Source organism: Panthera tigris, chromosome F3, assembly GCF_018350195.1.
Source record: "Panthera tigris isolate Pti1 chromosome F3, P.tigris_Pti1_mat1.1, whole genome shotgun sequence".
NCBI lineage: Eukaryota > Metazoa > Chordata > Mammalia > Carnivora > Felidae > Panthera > Panthera tigris.
This window is the reverse complement of record NC_056678.1, coordinates 22,471,727-22,491,554: the sequence shown is the minus strand read 5'-3', so window position 1 is coordinate 22,491,554 and position 19,828 is coordinate 22,471,727. Positions and strand designations below refer to the sequence as shown.

At 37.5% G+C, this 19,828-nt stretch overlaps 1 protein-coding gene across 1 annotated transcript in view; it reads left to right on the top strand.

Moving 5' to 3' along the window:
* Positions 1–18,504, top strand: part of HMCN1 (hemicentin 1) — a 464,244-nt gene extending 445,740 nt beyond the window's left edge. Inside the window, exons 103-107 of the mRNA XM_015543796.2 lie at positions 2,468–2,596; positions 4,460–4,810; positions 8,650–8,769; positions 15,213–15,339; positions 17,080–18,504. Of these exons, the coding sequence (XP_015399282.1) occupies positions 2,468–2,596; positions 4,460–4,810; positions 8,650–8,769; positions 15,213–15,339; positions 17,080–17,446 (1,094 nt within the window). The 3' untranslated portion in view covers positions 17,447–18,504. The remainder of the gene's footprint in view (positions 1–2,467; positions 2,597–4,459; positions 4,811–8,649; positions 8,770–15,212; positions 15,340–17,079) is intronic.
* The last annotated feature ends 1,324 nt before the right edge of the window (positions 18,505–19,828 follow it).

The window sequence follows — 19,828 nt, the reverse complement described above, 5'->3', positions numbered from 1 at the left end:
CCTTAATTTGTAGAACTATAAGCAGCATCACTTACAAAAATGAAACATTGCGTTCCTGTTCTCATGTCCTTACAGTCTACTTAAATAGAGTGACCAATTCCACTTTCCTCACCAAAAGAAAAAAAAAATACTACAAGAGGGAATGAAATGCCATAAAAGAGGTACAAATAAAATTGTAGAAGAAGAGTTGGAAGAGTGATCATATCTGATATGAGATGTCATGGAAATGATCACATTTAAAGAGAGCCTTGAATGGAATGATAATAGGTGGAGGTTGTGCAAAAAGGAAAGACAGTCCCTTATGAGGGAGAGAGAGCTGGACTTAAAGTAAACAGTTTAAAAATCATCCTTCCTTCCTATCTGACTTTGCACAAGTCTTAAGATTGCAAAGAAATTTGAGTGTAAGTTTCTCATTTTAAAAGTGAGACTTTAAAAAAATGTTCATGGCTCAGTCAGTTAAGCATCTGACTCTTGGTTCCATCTCAGGTCATGATCTCACAGTTTCATGGGTTTGGGCCCCATGTCAGGCTCTGCGCTGACAGTGCAGAGCCTGCTTGGGATTCTCTCTCTCCCCCTCTCTCTCTCAAAATAAATAAATAAAACTTTAAAGAAATAAAATAAAATAAAAGTTCAGGGGCACCTGGTCGGCTTAGTTGACTAAGTGTCCAACTCTTGATTTCAACTCAGGTCATGATCTAATAGTCCTGAGGTGGAGCCCCCATGTGGGGCTCCACACTGGGCATGGAGCCTGCTTAAGATTCTCTCTCCCTTGCCTTCTGCCCCTCCCCCACACGCTCTCTCTCTCTCAAAAAAAAAAAAAAAAAAAGACTTTAAAAGACTTGTTAAGGGGCACCCAGATATCTCAGTCAGTTAAGCATCCGACTTTGGCTCCAGGTCATTATCTCATGGTTTGTGAGGTCAAGCCCCACATCTGGTTCTCTACTGTCAGTGCAGAACCCTCTTCGAATCCCCTGTCCCTCTCTCTCTCTCTCTCTGCCCCTCACCCGCTCACACTTGATCTCTCTCTCTCTCTCAAAAATAAATAAACATTTAAAAATAAAATAAATAAAAAGAATTGTTAAAAAAGTTTTCACTCTGAAATATTTATTTAAAAAGTTACAATATATCCTGATTTTTCTCAAAATAACAGTGAGAGGAGGGTATAGATATAAATGAGGGAATACTGACCACTTGTTACTTGTTGAGGTACATGGGGGCTTAGTATACTTAAAAAAAAACTGGGGGTGGGGTTGGGCTATCAGATTTCAAAGACTTTCCAGCAGTATGGCTATAGGTAAATATTTTTTAACTCCTAAGAATAGTAGCCAACTCAGAGCATCATGTGCAGTTATGTGTGATTATAAGTATTTTTAAGAGTATTGACTCTTGGGGTGCCTGGGTGGCTCAGTCGGTTATGTGTCCAACTTCAGCTCAGGTCATGATCTCACAGTTTGTGGGTTCGAGCCCCGCATCAGGCTCTGTGCTGACAGCTCAGAGCCTGGAGCCTGCTTTGGATTCTGTGTCTCCCTCTCTCTCTGCCCCTCCCCAACTCACACTCTGTTTCTCTCTCAAAAATAAATAAACATTAAAAAAAATAATAAAAAAAGACTATTGACTCTATGTATAAGAGTAATCGGAGATGAGCTGAGCCAAAAGATCAGAAGATTATTTAAGAACCTACAGCAAAGGGGTGCCTAGGTGGCTCAGTCAATAAGCATCTGGCTCTTGATTTCAGCTCAGGTCATGATCTCATGGTTTCGTGGGTTTGAGCCCCTTGTCAGGCTCTGCACTGGCAGTGCGGAGCCTGCTTGGGATTCTCTGTCTCCCCCTATCTCTGCCCCTCCCTGACTCACACTGTCTCTGTCTCTCTCAAAATAAATTAATAAACTTAAAAAAAACAAAGCTACAGCAAAAATATAGCTAAGTGGAAATGAAAATGGAGATTTAAGGGGTTGACTGAAGGAAGTAGAATTACCCAATCTTGGAAACTGAGGGAGTTAGTTATAGATTAGTCTGGTTGACTGAGGAAAGAAGAATGCTGTTATAAAGAAGAGAGGGATGATAAGACACTGAGGACGTGTGGAGTTTGAAGTACTGGTAAAGGATGGACATGGAGAGGACCAGCCAGCAGCTAGAAACGTGGGTGTGTAGATAAGAAACAACATAGTACTATTGCTGTAAGTCTACATCCATGAGCTAACTAGAGTCACTAGTATAAATAAGACAGTCAAAGGTGGAGAACATAGAGAGAAAAGGGATAAAAAGCTGAAAGTAAAATTCTTGCCATAGTAGGGAGCAAGAGAAGGAAAAGGAACAACAAGGGGCAGAGTAGAACTTGAATCCCGGTCTCAGCTACATGGTGAGAAATGCAACCTTTGATAGTTCTAAAGAATGTTCATTTCAAATATAATGACGTTAGGTTTTGAAAGAGGATATGTTATTACTTTTTATTGTCTTGTGTCTGTAGATATTGATGAATGTAAAGATGGGACCCATCAGTGCAGATATAACCAGATATGTGAGAATACAAGAGGCAGCTATCGCTGTGTGTGTCCCAGAGGTTTCCGGTCTCAAGGAGTTGGGAGACCCTGTATGGGTAAGTTAACAGGAACTCTTACTGAGTAATAAAGCTACTAACAGAATCACTTAGCCTTACCAACTGGATCAGGATCACTCTCTACCCTCAAAAGCTTTCTTGGGACAATTAGAAAATTTGTAAGTTGGTTTAAGTAATTAAAAACATTTTTAATTACTTCTTAAAGATTCCATATTGAATGCAATTTACACTGACATTTAAAGTGATAATAATAGCCATTTACAGAGTGCTTACTATATGCTACACATATCAGAGTGAGGTTCCTTTGTAGTTACTGCAGCAACTTCACCGTGAAGATTGTCTCATTGGTTATCTCTATATACATTTTTTGCACAGATACGTTCTATTTGAATATGAAGCGTACTTGAATGCAATATGAAGGTTTAGGCATGAGGAATTAAGATGTGAATATGCAATTTAAGTGAGTTGATAACTATTACTTTACCAGATATTTAGTGCCTACTATGTGCCCCTATGCTAAGAATCTAACTCAGTTCTCCCAGTGGCCTGTTTGTTTCCATCTTAGTTATGATTGAATATAAATAAGGCAGGTAACAGACAATAGAAGATATCTGTAAGAAGGTAACCATATGATTCTTTTTAATTAATGTACTTATAATCAAGAAACTGACCTATGAAATTATGTTCCTCTTGGAATGTTTAAGTGCAAAAAAATTGTGTGGGCTTTAACTACTGGCTTCCGGTGTGCCATACTACACTTTTAAAATTGGTTGCCTTGGTTGTCTACGTAACAATTATTTATAGCAAATTCTCCCATAAAGACTTTGTCCTGTCTTTATGCAGTCACTAGCATAGTACTTTGCACAGAGCAAATGTTGAAAGTAATACAATTACTAGAAACGTTTTTAAAATAAATGCTTGTTAATAGCAGAAGTACATAACATATCATTTTAGTCTTCTGTTTAGATATTGTAATTTAACATCTTGGATAGTCATAACAGTGACCTAGCAGAATGAAATATGTTTATTTGTTCATTAATTTGATCTGAAGTTGAATGTCAGGCATTGGATTGGGGAATAAACCAATGAAGAAGGTAGGGCCATTCCCTTAAAGAGTTTAAAAATGGTAATTTTAACTTTTGCCTACTAAAATAATTTTTAAAGTAAAATATACTACTTTTTTTCTGCTTATTCGTGTTACTTTCTTTCATGCCACTGTGGTAATGAATTAAAGAAGTTGGTTTTGTTCTCTGGTTTTCATTTGCTTTTCCAATTTACAGGAAAGTTGGGAGGGTTTACTATGTGTTGACCCAAGAATAGGAAGAAAAATAACTTTTTAAAAATTTTTTATGGACTTTGTGAATTTATATCTTATTAAGAAATAATTCTGTCTTAATCTCCTTTTTAAATTTTTATTAAAAAATGTGCTTGGCTTGATTATTAAATAATAATTATTGATTCAAAAGAAACAAAAGAAAAATGTTAGTAGTTATATCAATATTACCACATCTGAAACTCGTAATTGTATGAAAGATTAAAGAATGTTACAACAAAATGCAAACTAGAAATGTGATTGAGTCCTTTCCTCCACCAACAGAATTAAGATCTGCGTTAACTTTGAACTCTAGTTTTTCTGGAAAGACCACATTTTCCTATATGATCCTTCTACTGTATATGTGAAGCAATCTTTAGGAAGAGGCTTAGAACCTTTCTGTATATTCCTAAATAAATGATTAACGCTTTCTCTAAAGTTCTCAACAATTGAGAAATTACTATATTTGTAGCTTTGGAGGGTAACGTAATGTCTTCAGTTTGTTTCAGAGACTGATTCTTTATTCCTGTGTTGTGTATGTATATGTGTTTTTTTTTTTCTCTTTTTTATGTATCATGGCACACGAGCAGACATTAATGAATGTGAACAAGTGCCTAAGCCTTGTGCATATCAGTGCTCCAACACCCCCGGCAGCTTCAAGTGTATCTGTCCACCAGGTCAACATTTATTAGGGGACGGGAAATCTTGCGCCGGATTGGAGAGGCTGCCTAACTATGGCACCCAATACAATAGCTATAACCTTGCACGGTTCTCCCCTGTGAGAAACAACTATCAACCTCAACAGCATTACAGACAGTACTCACATCTCTACAGCTCCTACTCGGAGTATAGAAACAGCAGAACATCTCTCTCCAGGACTAGAAGGACTATTAGGAAAACTTGTCCTGAAGGCTCTGAGGCGAGCCGTGACACATGTGTAGGTAAATGTCAGCCATATTGCATTTCCTTTCTGTGGGCTCACGTATGGACCAGAGTCTAAGCATATGCACAGCACCTGTGGTATTTTGGGTGCAGTGAACTACATCTGATCTCAAATCTGGGATGACTCAAAGTTCCAACTATTACAACTATTACAAAATTTATTCAAGTAAATGATGCATTTACATGTGTGCATTCTGATAATTGTTTTATATTGGCAGTTTCTCTCTTTTGATCAACTCCTGAAAGTGTTGCTAAATTTAATGCTGTGTAGAAATAAATTTCAGTGACACCTAGAATATATTTTTTAAAAGAGAATATGCATATTGCCACATAATATAATACCATCAGTTTATGGCTATATCTGGTTGATGCCAAAGCAGTGGGTTAAAAGTGAAACTTTCAGCTACTCAGTCAACTGCTCGTTCTATGTGACAACCAACACTGTGTTGACTGTTGTCCCACACCCACCCCCATCCACCCCCGTGGAATTTCTCAGTTTGATTATTTTGTATACATGGAAGTCACTGAAAAGATAATGTGAGCCAGGACAAAACTACGTTGCTTTCATTGCTCTAAAATATGTGCTTTCAATATCTTTACCTAAACTCGCAAGTCTACAGTTTAATTTGTTTGCAAAAGTAAAGTGTAATTTCCAACTCAAGAATTGAGACTTTGTTTTCAGTTAATTTGCAAACATTACCATCTGTCATTCATTTAATTCAATTATCTGTGAGTGTCCACAGTTTGCATGCCATTGAACTATGTGCCAAGAGAAATTAGCAAACACAAATTAGCCGCACTATTTGTTAGATGACAAAAGAAAGCTAGGAAGAAAGGGAGGAGGGCGGTAAGAAAGAAATTTTGTTTCAATTTAAAGACCCCACAGGCCAACTTCATTTTCTTGCACATTTCTTAGTATTCTACACTTCACTTATTCTCTCCTAAATATACTTTCTGTTACACATTTCTTCAAACATTAAAAAATTGACTTCAATTTTTGCCATTTCTTTTTCTACTCTCCAAGCTCTGTTCCTACATCATTGTCTTCTCAGATGTGCTTTCTCAGTCACTCTTCTGTGGACCCACCTGGACCCTATGACCCTCTTGGATACTTAAACTTTAAACTTTTCTCTTTAAGTCCGGTTCTCTCCAGAACCTTTGTCTAGATGTCCTGATGTATCTGAAAGTTAATACGATGCACATGGAATCTTCTCCCTGTGATCAGTGTCCTAGAAAAAAGTAAAACTAAGGGCAGTGCTAGTGTCTTTTATTCCTTGAACTTCAACCATTAATGCATTCATTACCAATTCTCAACATTTAGTTTATATGCACAAACACTACGTAATTACTGACCCTGTGGACTCCACAATCCTTGCAAGGATATCAAATACCACTCTCAGCTTGCTCCAAACCATTCTGAGTATTGGTAGTGTTTCATGCCCACAATTTTGACTTGACTCTTTGTTGGTGAGAACTTTTCACCATTTTTTTTTGATTGACAGAATTAAAATTTGACATGTTGTCTTTCAAAGTTTCTTCCAAATAGTCATTCCCACTAAAGGGTTTCATCTCCAATTGTCATCCCACTCTCTGACTTCACCTTAGAAAAGCTCTTCTTCTCTTCTACCTTTACCTTCCTGTCCAACACCCTTGTTTATGGTGTGCCACATGAATTAAACTACACCCCCCACACCATACTCCGTCTAGTTGATTTCTTTTAAGTCATCTGAAGGTCCCAGTCATTTTAAGAAAGCATCTCTGATTACATCCTCCATTTCTTCATCATTATCTAAGCCCTGCAGTTTCATAGTAGAGTCTCATGAATGTTTTCTTTCTTTTTCTTTTTTTAAATGTTTTTATTTATTTTTGAGACAGAGACAGAGCATGAGCAGGGGAGGTGCAGAGAGAGAAGGAGACACAGAATCCAAAGTAGGCTCCAGGCTCTGAGCTGGCAGCACAGAGCCCGACACGGGGCTCAACTCACGGACTGTGAGATCATGACCTGAGCTGAAGTCAGACGCTTAACCGACTGAGCCACCCAGGCGCCCCTCATAAATGTTTTCTGTGTCTTTGTGTTTATATTACACTAATATTATATTTGTAAGAATTATCTTCCCCAAACCATTGGCTGTTTGAGGCAGCTACTATTTCAGAGAACCATTCATGGAGAATTTGAAGTAAACTTCCAAAACTCATCAATTACTGGATGTTTGAGTTTTGTTTTGGGGCAGTTAATAGACATTTAGAACTATTTCTTAAAATATGATGAGTATTTTATAGTGTTCATACTAATAAAGAAATTTACACTAAGATTGCAGACAGCTTTGGAATTACGTTACGAGCAAGTTGCAATTAACACCAAATGCCTTTAATTAACCATCTGGGATATGTCTATCCTACAAAAGATTCAAATTAACACTATGCAATCTTGTTTGACTTGGGCTAAAAGTTAGCTTTTTGAGGGAATGATTCCAAAGCTTAACAGGAGAAATGAACACTGCGCTGCCTCTGAATGCAGAAATTACACTTGGGGCCACTTTAAAATTCATACTCTGGCAAGAGCGATATTGACTTCTTGGATTTCCTCATCGTTTACATTTCTGTGATTATTTTAGGTTGAAGCAGATTATAAAGGGAAAAAGTAAAAATAACTCACACAAGTTGTGGAATAAATGCTTTGGTTAACTAAAATGGGGCAAAACCATTAACAACTATTTGATGAGTGTTTATCGTTAACAGATTTTGAATCATTGCAGTTACATTCTGAGCATATGCGAAACATGTCTAACCCTTTGCTCTGTGTCACCTCCCAGTTTTCATCTCCTCTTCACTTCCACCCGACAGCACTCCTGCTGCCATTTCACATCATGTTCTCTCTTCATTCTTCCACTGGTTGGTGCAACTATGAACAAATTCTAACATTAAGCAAAACACAGTTGTGATAAGGAATCTGAGGCCTCCCAAATCACATCTCCTATTCTGAAACCAAATAGCAATTAATTTTTATCACCCGTTCTCACTCTCCTTTTTATTGCTGCTTTCTTGGCTTTGTTAATAATAGCAGATAAATAGTCGTTTACTATAAAATGCTTTCCCTTTATTGTGGTATATGAACCTTCCAACAAATCTGCATCAGTGATTTCTTTTGACAAAAGAATTGACTGAAGTTTTGAGGAGTAAAGTGGGCTCAAGGTGTCATAGCAACTATAGATATGTAGTTGCCATTAGTACTTTATAATTGCATGAAGTGTGATGAATATGCTTATCACAAAATTAAAAACACTTCTACTTGCTATCTCTGTATGGGAAAGTGACGCACGGATGTAGGGGGCAGGTGTGAGGAGAGACAGGAGACTAAAGTTTAAATAAAAACGAACATTCCTTGTTCTAGTTAACACCAATAGAAAATTCACCTTTTAAGTAAACCCTAGTATAAAGGGTATAAAGGGTATACTTTATGTACTTTATAAAGAGTATAAAGGGTATAAAGACCTAGTATAAAGTCAAGATTTTAGTACTTTGGTGGTTTAGGATCTTGTACAGATCTGTTTCATCTGCCATTCCTAATACAGAAATATAGAAATTGGCCAGTTTGGAGCTTCGGCTCATATATACTTACACACAGAAGAGATGTTCATATTTTATGAAATAGTACAATTGATATTGGACTCCATTAAAAACAGATCCTGATATAAAACAGCTCTGAGCATGTTAAATCCCATGAGTTGTAAAAAATAGAAGTTTTTCTATTGTATATCCACAACTTGTGTATAATTGGTTCTGTCAAGTTTCTGCCTTTGTTTTGCATGGTTGTACACCCTGCTTTCTTTCTGCGTAGATATTGATGAATGTGAAAACCGAGACACTTGCCAGCACGAATGTAAAAATACCTTTGGAAGCTATCAGTGTATCTGTCCACCTGGCTATCAGCTTACGCTCAATGGAAAGACCTGTCAAGGTAAGAAAAAGTTGGGATGTTCATTGCTGCGACTTGACTTAGAGCCAGTGTAGGAGAGTGTGAGAATATAATGTTTTCTTTCTTTTTTTTTTAAATCATTATTCTCCTAGTTGCTTCCTCTTCCTTCTCATTCCCCTTGGTCATATTTATTTTTAAACATTGCCTTTGCAAGTAGGAGAACCAATAAGAGAGCAAGTAGGCAAAGGAAAATTGTTGAGAATCAGTACTGGTTCAGTCTTAGAGAAGGAGCAAGAATGCCTAAACCAGTTCATGTTATATATTTTTAAAAATAAGTGGAAATAAACCTCTTCAAATGTCTTTTCAAAGTTCAGCCAAGATGGAAGAGGAAATAGGAAGAGACCTTGGTAAATCTTACTCCAGTATTAGGCACTATTTTATTTTTTGTCTTGGCAAACAGTGGGTGGTCAACTAAGCAATCTATTCTTTGAGTCTACAAATGATGTGGCACAATCATGAACTGGCAGTGCAGAATGCAAAAGGTGCATCTGCAAATGAATAAAATAATCTCTTCCCTTTAATATCTTAGTCCAATGGAAACAGACATGTTAATAAAAACATAATATACAGGGCTATAGGTACTATAACGGAGTTTGGGACAATGTGTAGTGATGGTAGAAAGGGAAAAAAAACTATCAATCTCAATATTACCCTCTTTACACAAAAATATGTAAAGCATTTTGCTTTAATGAGATATATTATGTTGCAATGCAAACTTAGATCAAAAAGAAATAAGAACCGACGTCAAGAGACCCCCTCAATTTTGTGGACAAAATCAGAAGTAGTATATAGGTCTTAACAAGCCTCTGAATTATATTAATTTCTGTTATATACAAACTGTATCCTTTGCTAAAGTACAACAAATAATATCTCCAAAGGAGTGCTTATCAGTACCAGTCAAATTTAGATTACATTTTCCCTCTGTGTGAGATTCACAAGACTTGCTAGGATTTCAAGTCACGGAAAGTGTGTTCCAGGAAACAAGAGCTGGATGTATGATGGGGCCACCTCAGTTCCATAAGCTCTAACCCCTCCCTCACCCATTCACCCATTCCCTCCCTGATATCCCCCACTGGATCATGTAGACTGGAAAAGGAAAGTGAACACCGTAATAACCTTCGCTCCCAGCCATCTGTCACAAACATTTATTTAAAACCCTATGCAGAACTTTCTACTGAGGTTTGAAGTACGAGAATAATATATTACATTATAGTCATGTTTTTCCAAAGCAAGTATTAACTCATTTTAATCAACAGTACAGATATGTCAAGGGCAATAATTTGTACCCATTCCACAGATAATAAATTCTCAGAGTGATTACATGAGCATTAATATCCTAGAATAATCAAGAACAAGGGTAGGACTTGATCACAGATCTCATAATGTCTAGAATGGGCCTTTGTCTCTCCTATGATGCTTTGAATACCAGGGTCATTGTACTGTAGCATCAGGGTAAGGTGAGAGCATTTACAACTGTCCTTGTTTTATAACCCTCCCCAGGTTGTCACCCCAAGAACCCTCTGAAGAAGTGGCAATGCCCAACATTAACACTGCACTTCCTGTGAGTGTGCCAGGCACCAAGGAAGGAAGCAGAGTAGATACGAAAGCATTTGGAATAACCAACCAAATTACAAAACCTGTTAGCCAGATTTTTAAGTGCTATATTGTATCATATTCTCATGAGAGAATTTTTCTTTTTTTCTAAATTATGGCAGTTTGTTCTTTAAATGCCCTCACCACTCATTCAGTTCAAAACATTTTTCAACTTTCAGTTGTGCTTCAGAGAGTGGAAAATAATGGGAACAAATCAGAAACAGGTGTCACTTGAAATGTTTGTGATTTAAATGGGTTACATATTTTTGTGGTTTTAAAAAAGACTTGAGAGAAAACAATTACATCTTTTAAAGCAGTCTTTAATCTGAAGAATAACTTAGAGTCTTGTTATAGCTTTAGAAAGTGTTTCAGGCATTTGTGAGAGAAAAAAGGTTGATAGTCACATGTGCATTCTTGAAGCTTTATACATTAGTGATAAAACTGTGAGTGATAAAAAGGAAATTAAAGTGAATCTGACATTACACAAGGACAGAGACGCTAGTCAAAAGTGGAAGTCACCAGACTACAAAATGAAAAACAAAAAACATGACTGATAATCATTTGCCCAAGAAGCGGAGAGGAGAAACTAAAAGATCTTTCTGCTAATTTTAAGCCCCACTAATCTAATTTTAAACGTTTAGAAACACTTTATTGGCATTGCATTTGAAATTAGTGTTCTAATTTATCCAAGTTTTTTAAAAATTTTTTTTAATGTTTATTTATTTTTGAGAGAGAGACAGAGTGTGAGTGAGGGAGGAGCAGAGAGAGAGGGAGACCCAGAATCTGAAGCAGGCTCCAGGCCCTGAGCTGTCAGCAGAGAGCCCGATGCGGGGCTTGAACTCATGACCCCGCGAGATCATGACCTGAGCTGAAGTCAGACGCTTACTGAATGAGCCACCCAGGCGCCCCTAATTTATCCAAGTTTTTAAAAAGGAATCCGTAATATTATCAAGAATCTAAATTATTCTTTCTATAAGACAAATGTTTCAAGTATGTTTATCTTAAATTATTGTTTGATGTATCCAGAAGCACTTGGTTAAATGCATTCATATGTCCTAAAGCTATTAATATTAAAGTTTTTCAGTTCATCTTGTATTCTTTTCTTGCAGAATATTTATGTTATAAAATCCCTATCCTTTCATTTCTATCATAGTAATTTTCTTGTAATATTTAATAAAAACCAGACATCATCACATTGTCAGCTAACAGAAGACAGCACGATTTCTCCATCTTTTCTGGCTTCTCTTTTTAAGACCAGGCAGTAGAATAAATGAGCAGAGCAAGCAGAGTGAATGCCTGTAGGGTGTTTAAGCCTGAGGAGATGGTTGTAGACAAAAGACAAAGAAGAGCCACCTGCCCAGAAGCCAAAATACTAAAGAAAGCTTGTCAGTGGGAAGTGTGCACTCTGGAGCTAAGGGTGAACACTTTGAATATTAGATTTTGTTTATTTTTATAAACTCACATTCAGCCATTGGAAATCTGTGATAAGATAACTGCTCTTATTATGCATACAGACATGTAACCAGATTCTGGACTCCAGGCTGCCATTTCCATGGGCCCCTGTAGCCCACTGGCCTCCATATGTCTGCAAGAATTCACCATAAAAATTAGAGCTAAAATTAAATTTGGTGGTTGAGTGTGAAGTGAATGTTTTTTGTGAGAAAAAAGAAGATAAGGCTAATTGAATTTCTTTCACATTTTCCTAAAGGGCCTTTTACTTCATTCTTAGATAATCTCATTTTGCCAAGGAGATAACACCCTTCTGATAGATAAAATCATAATTAGAAATTGGTTCAGAGACAACAGGCAAGATTTCAGTGTAATAAAAATTTGTTTCATTCTGCCTTCTATTCCTGTAGGAAAACTAGTCCTAGAAAGCACATTATGTTTAATATCAGCACATCTAAGTAACTACAAAGTCAAGTAAGTGATTTACTCCATATCACTATAGCTCAACATCTTTTTACTTTGTGAAAACTATTAGCAAGTTTAAAGGAAATAATTATACTGTCATTTCCTATAAAACAGAATATACTTGAAACCAAATCTAAAGTGCTCATTTTTGAGACAGAAATACAAATAGTAAATAATTCAGAAATAAAATTTAACATTTATTGTCCATGGTTAAAATACTATCTCTTGGGGCGCCTGGGTGGCTGAGTCGGTTAAGCGTCCGACTTCGGCTCAGGTCACAATCTCGCAGTATGTGGGTTCGAGCCCCATGTCGGGCTCTGTGCTGACTGCTCAGAGCCCGGAGCCTGTTTCAGATTCTGTGTCTCCCTCTCTCTCTGACCCTCCCCCATTCATGCTCTGTCTCTCTCTGTCTCAAAAATAAATAAACGTTAAAAAAAAAAAAAAATTTTTTTTTTTAAATAATAAAATACTATCTCTTGGAATTTCTTCTCTCCTTTCTCTTTTTTTATAGCAGTATTTCAAGTTATTTGAGGGTTCACAAAAGAACTTACAACTTTAAGCCAAGTCCCACATACATACCATTATGCAGATACCAAGTCACTTACTACCATGAAATGATATAATAGTTTCACATGCACATTGGTGTTGGCACCAATTCCATGATAGAAGTGGTTTTAACCTTTAGGTCCTACCTCTGCAGAGAACTGATTTGGTTCCAATTAATTGTAATTGTTTCCTCTGTACATCAAGATCTAGGTTTATTCAAATACTAAAGAAGGAGGCGTGTTCCAGGTGCCTATATACAGCCAATTGACTTAAGACTTTATCTAAAATAAGTAGTCTTCAAATTTTTTGCTTGCCTGCTGCAAAAAGAAATTTAAAAACCTTATACGTGTGTCATTCATAATTTTTAAAACTGACCTCCAAAGTTTCATATCATATTTAAATTGTTATAAAGGGTGTGAATTCTGGCTTTGTTGTTTGATGTACATGTGCCTTAAATATATTTTCCTCAGTACTTTGGAGCTGTTGATTTAACCCAGTTAATGGGGAATGACCACTATATAATTTAGAAGTCTATAGTCATTGTTAAACCAACCAACTTGACTGTCAGAAAAAATCTAAGGTCATTTTTGCTGTTCAAGTAAAAGTGTTAAGTAGGTGTTCCCATGACAACCAGCTCACTTCTGAAATCTGACTTAAAATAGAGAGCTAAGACCATTGGTTTATAGCAATGGTGAAATAAGGCCTGCCACCATCAATATGAATAACCAGTTTTTCTCACCCTGAATATGTGCTTTGAATCATCTTACACTTGGGTATCATAAAAAGACTAAGGATTAGTGAAAACCTTTCTTTTGTAAAGCAGAAGAAGGATATTGAATGGGAATGGGGACAGGAGAACTCCAGGCCACAGGAAGTTCTTGGGCAGAGTGCTTTTAGGAAAGAGAACATAAGGGAAATGTGTTTCTGGATGGAAACTGATTCCCCGAAGTATTTGCCTGCTGTCCCGCTGCTGAAGAGCTTCCGCCCACCACCAGGGGAATGCAGGTACCACAGCTGGAGACGAGTGCCCTAAAATATGTTTCTTGAGGACCTCAAAATCCCTAAAAAACTTTGTAGAACTCTATGGACGCTCCTTCCAGAAAATCCATCAATCTCAATGTTGCACTCACTGTCTGTCTGACTCTGTCCATCTGTCTGTTTCTCTCTCACACAGATACACACACTCACACAGGCACACACAAAAAGATTTTCATTCATAAATCCCCTGATGCTTGAATATGGACCCTAAGTTAAAAATCATGGCTCAAAAACATTTATTTTCAGAAAGCTCAAAAAAGGTTTCCTTTAGCTCCATCTTGATATTTCTTTTTTTTTTTTTTTAATTTTTTAATGTTTAGTTTTGAGAGAGAGAGAGAGAAAGACAGAGCATGAGCAGGGGAGAGCAGACAGAGAGGGAAACACAGAATCTGAAGCAGGCTGGAGGCTCTGGGTGGCCTGCATGGAGCCTGACGTGGGGCTCAAACTCACAAACCATGAGATCATGACCTGAGCCAAAGTCGGATGCTTAACCAACTAAGCCACCCAGGCACCCCTTGATCTCTCTTAATTATAGTGATTTAAGGGTTTTTATTTACCAACTTGGTATAGAAAGCAACAAAATAAACGGCATTTCGTTTGCATGTTTTCCCATTACCCTAGGGAGAGCTATTAACCATAGAGAGTGCACCCCACCCCCATAACACCTGAGGATGGATTCTCCACAGTTCAGATTTGATTAAACTTGGATTATGGTTCTTGGGTCATTCATTTGATCCTGGTTTTGGTTTTTTTTCTAAATTCTCTCTCTCTCCACAAGATCTGACTAACCTGTACAATCTCCCCTGAATTTATCTCTTGACTACTTTAATGTCCACTACCCTACCTCCCACTCGACATTTTGAACTTCTAAAACAAAATACCAGGAAGGATCACTCACATTATAAAGAGATTCTTCACTTCACAGGAAGGTTCACAAGTGTCCTTTAAATTTTTAGCTTGTTTTTCATGAATTTAAAGTATTAGTTGCTTTAAAAAACTCAAATGCAGTCTGTTTCCCAAATGATAGCTTAATAGCGTCCCTTCTACTTTTATAGCTTTTATTTTTCAATGGCCTTTCACATATGTTACAAAAAATATGTATGTCCCCAAAGCAGTATGGGTAATAGCACAGCCAATATCAGGATTCCCCACTTTATGGTTGAAAAAGCCTAGGTATTCCCCACTATGTGGTTGAAAAAACTTAGGGATGAATTCATTCATGGGGAGAAGGAGGTTAGCCCTCACCATTTCGGTCACATAGCCACAACCCCTGCTCTGATGGCCAGCTCTGACCCAAGTTGCTGATGCTGTGTGTTCCTTGTGATGTTTGCTAGATGTTGATGAGTGTCTGGAGCAGAGTGTGCGCTGTGGGCCAAATCGCATGTGCTTCAACATGAGAGGAAGCTACCAGTGCATCGATACCCCCTGTCCACCCAACTACCAACGGGATCCCGTTTCAGGGTACGTCTTGCCTCCTCTTCACAGAAATACTTTTCTTTTAAGTTTGTTTACTTACTTTGAGAGAGAGAACACAAGCCGGGGAGGAACAGAGAGAGAGGGAGAGAGAGACAATCTCAAGCAGGCTCTGCGCTGTCAGCGCAGAGCCCAAAGCGGGGCTCGAACTCACGAACCGTGAGATCATGACCTGAGCCGAAATCAAGAGTCAGACGCTCAACTGACTGATCCACCCAGGCTCCCCAGTCCCAGGAATACTTTTGAAAAGCTTTCTCTCCTCAACCAACAAGCCCTGTCTGTAGGCATATGTAATTCACACCAAGTCAATAAACCCAAGGGTATATGGAGTTACAGTGAATGGGTATGAAATGAGCTCATCCTGCAGCAGCCACTGTAGCCTAAACTATCACTTTTGTCTGCCAAGGTTTTCCCGGACTGTCTCCACAGTATGTAATCCGCCATGCCACATCTAGAATTCTGCCTCAGCAGTGAGAGTTTTATGGGGTGACAGAACCTGACTTTGAAATTTTCTAGTTTCCGTTCGTGTTGCCTCAGGGTTTTAAGGGCTCTCAGCACTTAAAGCATTCCAAGAAGTACCTTGGCTGTAATTATGTTGACTCACTGTGACTCCATGAGAGAATGCTGATGAGCAAGGATGAGTCAATAGTCTGCCCATTCATATATCGTCTTGCTTACATTTCCTGCTGTCTGAAACAGTATCTTTTCTGAGTTCCAAAAAAACTACTCTTCTGTTTTCTCCCACCTTTTACAGAAATGTCATACTCTGTTCAGGTACCAAGTCAATGGGGTGCTTGAAAACAGAGATAGTGGTAGTCATGAATAAGACCCATTAAGAAGGCGGTTCTGAAACCAAATGCTGGTTGGAGCTCACACTTTGTTTTTCCTCTCAACAGTGACTACCAAGTTACTGTAACAGGACCAAGTGTGGACTGCCCACAATCCACTGAAAACCTATTCATAATTGTTTGGGGGGGGGGTGAGGAATAGGAAAGTGAGGGAGAAAATTAAAAATATTGACTTGGGAAACATCTAAAAATACTATGACTGAAGAATCCATATCTTCAGAAAATAGTCCTTTGTGCATTGTTTTTAAATTTTACTCTCCATTACCAGTGATTTCTGGCAGACAACTTAAAAGTCATGATGCCTCAAAAACAGCCAGTGTGGGCTCTGAAAAAAGAAAACGTAGTATTTGTAATCTAAAATAATGTGGAAAACAAATACAAAAGGAAGCGCCTCCCCCCCCAACCAAGAATCTTAGTTGACCTTTCATTATTTTTAGAAAAATAAACCAAATATTACTATATTCTATTTCAGCTTTCAGTCTTGGGATAGATGTTACAATTTAAAAATAGCTTGTGTTCCTTTCATTAAAAAGTACTTGTTTCCAGTATATGTACATAAGATGCTTCTATTTCCAAAATTGACTTTCCATTTTAAAGACACTGTTGTGGTACTCATACTTACTTCAGTGGTTCAAAAACTTCTGATTTTAATGAAACTGAGAGATAGATATTTGACTCTAGACCAGCATGCTCTCACAGACATCTGGCATCTGGTTTGAGTTAGTGACCGAGAACGTGGGGTGGCCTATTGCTCTTGCAGTCAGACTGTCTACTCCCTTTAATGCCTAAAAGTTGTCATGGATCCTGGTCAGCTGCCTCATGCCCTCTCCTGCTTCCAAGCCAGATAACTATATGCATTTCATGCGTTTGTCGTCCTTAGGTTCTGCCTCAAGAACTGTCCACCCAATGATTTGGAATGTGCCTTGAGCCCATATGCCTTGGAATACAAACTTGTCTCACTCCCATTTGGAATAGCTGCCAATCAAGATTTAATCCGGCTGGTTGCATACACGCAGGATGGAGTGATGCATCCCAGGACAACTTTCCTCATGGTAGATGTGGAACAGACTGTTCCTTTTGCCTTAAGGGACGAAAACCTGAAAGGAGTGGTGTATACAACACGACCTTTGCGAGAACCAGAGACCTACCGCATGAGGGTTCGAGCCTCATCCTACAGTGCCAATGGGACCATTGAATATCAGACCACATTCATAGTATATATAGCTGTGTCTGCCTATCCATACTAAGAAGTCCTCCAGAGCCTAATCCAATATTTAAACTGCATTAATCATGGGTATCAAGTCCCCTTCCAGATTACCATCTCCTGAACAGTTGCAATCTTGGCAACTTGAAAATGGTGCTATGCTCTGTTTTGTGTGCCTTCCTTGGTGCCGCTGAGGTATTTTCATGAACCCACCATGGTCATTTCTTTTGGTAAAGTCTAGAAAAGTCCCTTATTATTTTCTTTATTTATTACACTGGAACAGTTTCTTTCCAAAGATTATTCTGAACATCTTAGAAGGACATATCAGTGATGTTTTATTGTAGTATAAGAGCTAAGAGAGTTTTCCTTAAAAAAAAAAATGAAAACAAAAATAACTCATTCAAAGCCAATGGATTTTTGAGCATTTTAGAATAATAAAACTGGCTGCTATGTGTTTGATCAAAGCTTATTAAGTAACTTATGAAGATGCTTTTTTTAAGTATTCATACTTTATAATGGGATTTATACACCTATTTACACTTTAAGGGAAAAAGAAGCACCACTCATTTGAGAAATATAGTACAGCTTCTAGAATGTTTTTTTGATACCAAATGGTGTTCACGTAGATTGAACATCCAAAAGAAGGATATTATTTTCAGTGGTTTTGTGAAATGAGATGGACCACTTATGATAATAGAAAAAATATTATTTTGTCCTCAGATGATTGTTCATGGCATGGATCTTTGCCCTAGCCTTTTGATATAACCTTCCTTTCAGTTAGCTCTATAGCTTTTACATTCCAGTATTTTATTTTCCTGTCAATTGGAAACAATTTTTACAAATACCAATGGGACAGTTTCCTTTGTTTTTCTTGAAAATCTTGTATGTTCAAATTAGCATAAATGTTGAACGTCAATACACTGTACATGGTGGTAACAGACTCTGGAAGCAATTCTCAAGATGTATTCTATTTTTATGAAATGTATATATATATTACCTTGGTGTATTTTCTATATAATATCTTGATGGACTCTTTTATAAAATTATTTTATAAAGCAAAAAACAATGTTACAGTAAAACCAGCCTAAATAAAATTTTCACATCCCTTTTCTTAACCTTTTTGAAAACTTAGTTTGTTTCCTTACAGCTATATAAGCTGTTAAAGTTTACAGTCACATATGCACACACCTCTGTGTGTGTGTCAGACATAGCCAGACTGAAACAGACTTTAAATGGATTCTCTGAATTGGATATGCATTAACTTTAATTCTGTGATATCATCAGACTTAATGGTATTAATAACCCATCTCAAGTGGTAAAGTGGACTCTGGTTGTTAATGGGATATGGTGCCAAAATTGTGCGTAACTCATCGCCAATAGACACTTCTAACCAAGGGACTATGGAAGACATGGCCTTGAACAATCAAATATTTACTCCTATAAATCGTTTAGTGAAAATGGAGACTAGTTGATGGGTTGGTTACTTGTAAGTGCACTGGAAAACATGGAGAAAGAAAATAATGGGTTTAGGGCTTTAAATTCTCAACTAAAGTTCTGCAAAAAGTATATAAAGTTGAATGATGATCTGAAAGAAACCCTTATCTCTTAGAACTGCAGAGCCAAGTTTTCTAAAAACCAGACCAAAGGTCCAATTCTGGCAGTAGCTGGATTACAATACAAATTTAATTCCTACTCTCACACTTTCTCTTGTGTTAAAGCAGTGATTAAAAAGGAACTGTGACCCCCAAATTTGAGAGCGAGTCAAATGAGCAGATTTTGATGAAGCTGGAATCCCTGAATTCCAAATCTGATGTGTTTTCCATGCCAACAGAAACATCTCTTCCTCTCTGTCTAGGAAGTTAGTCTTCTTTGTCTAAACAACCTATAACAGTCTCTCCTGAAACCCTTGCAAAAGACTCTAAGCCTTCTCAGGACCAACGCTTATCACCTTTCATTGCTTGTAGACCTACAACCATTTATGTCTTTACAATTCAATAACAAAACCAAAAAAAATATATGAAGCTTGTATTTTGAGTGGGTTTTTTTTTTTGTAATTCATATTTACTATATTTTTTAAAGTAACCACTTTAACAGATTTTTTTTAAACCTGGTCCTTCCCACGATCAGTGTTTCTTCTATTTTCAACTTATTGGCATGCTGTCCTTTCCAACTCCACGTACTCTACTCTAACCCAGCTGCCAAGCTCTGTTTGATGCCAAATCATCCATCCAGTCTTCCCCGATCCTTTAAACAAAAGACCCAAAAGACCCCTCTTCTGCACCTAAACTCACATACTTTCTATGTACCTCTATTATGTCACTTGTAACCTTGTATTTCGTATTATGGTTGCTTAGCATGTGCGTTCTCTTGCCTACTAGACAGCAGTAGGAGGCAACCTTCAGAATGGGAGAAGATATTTCCAAAT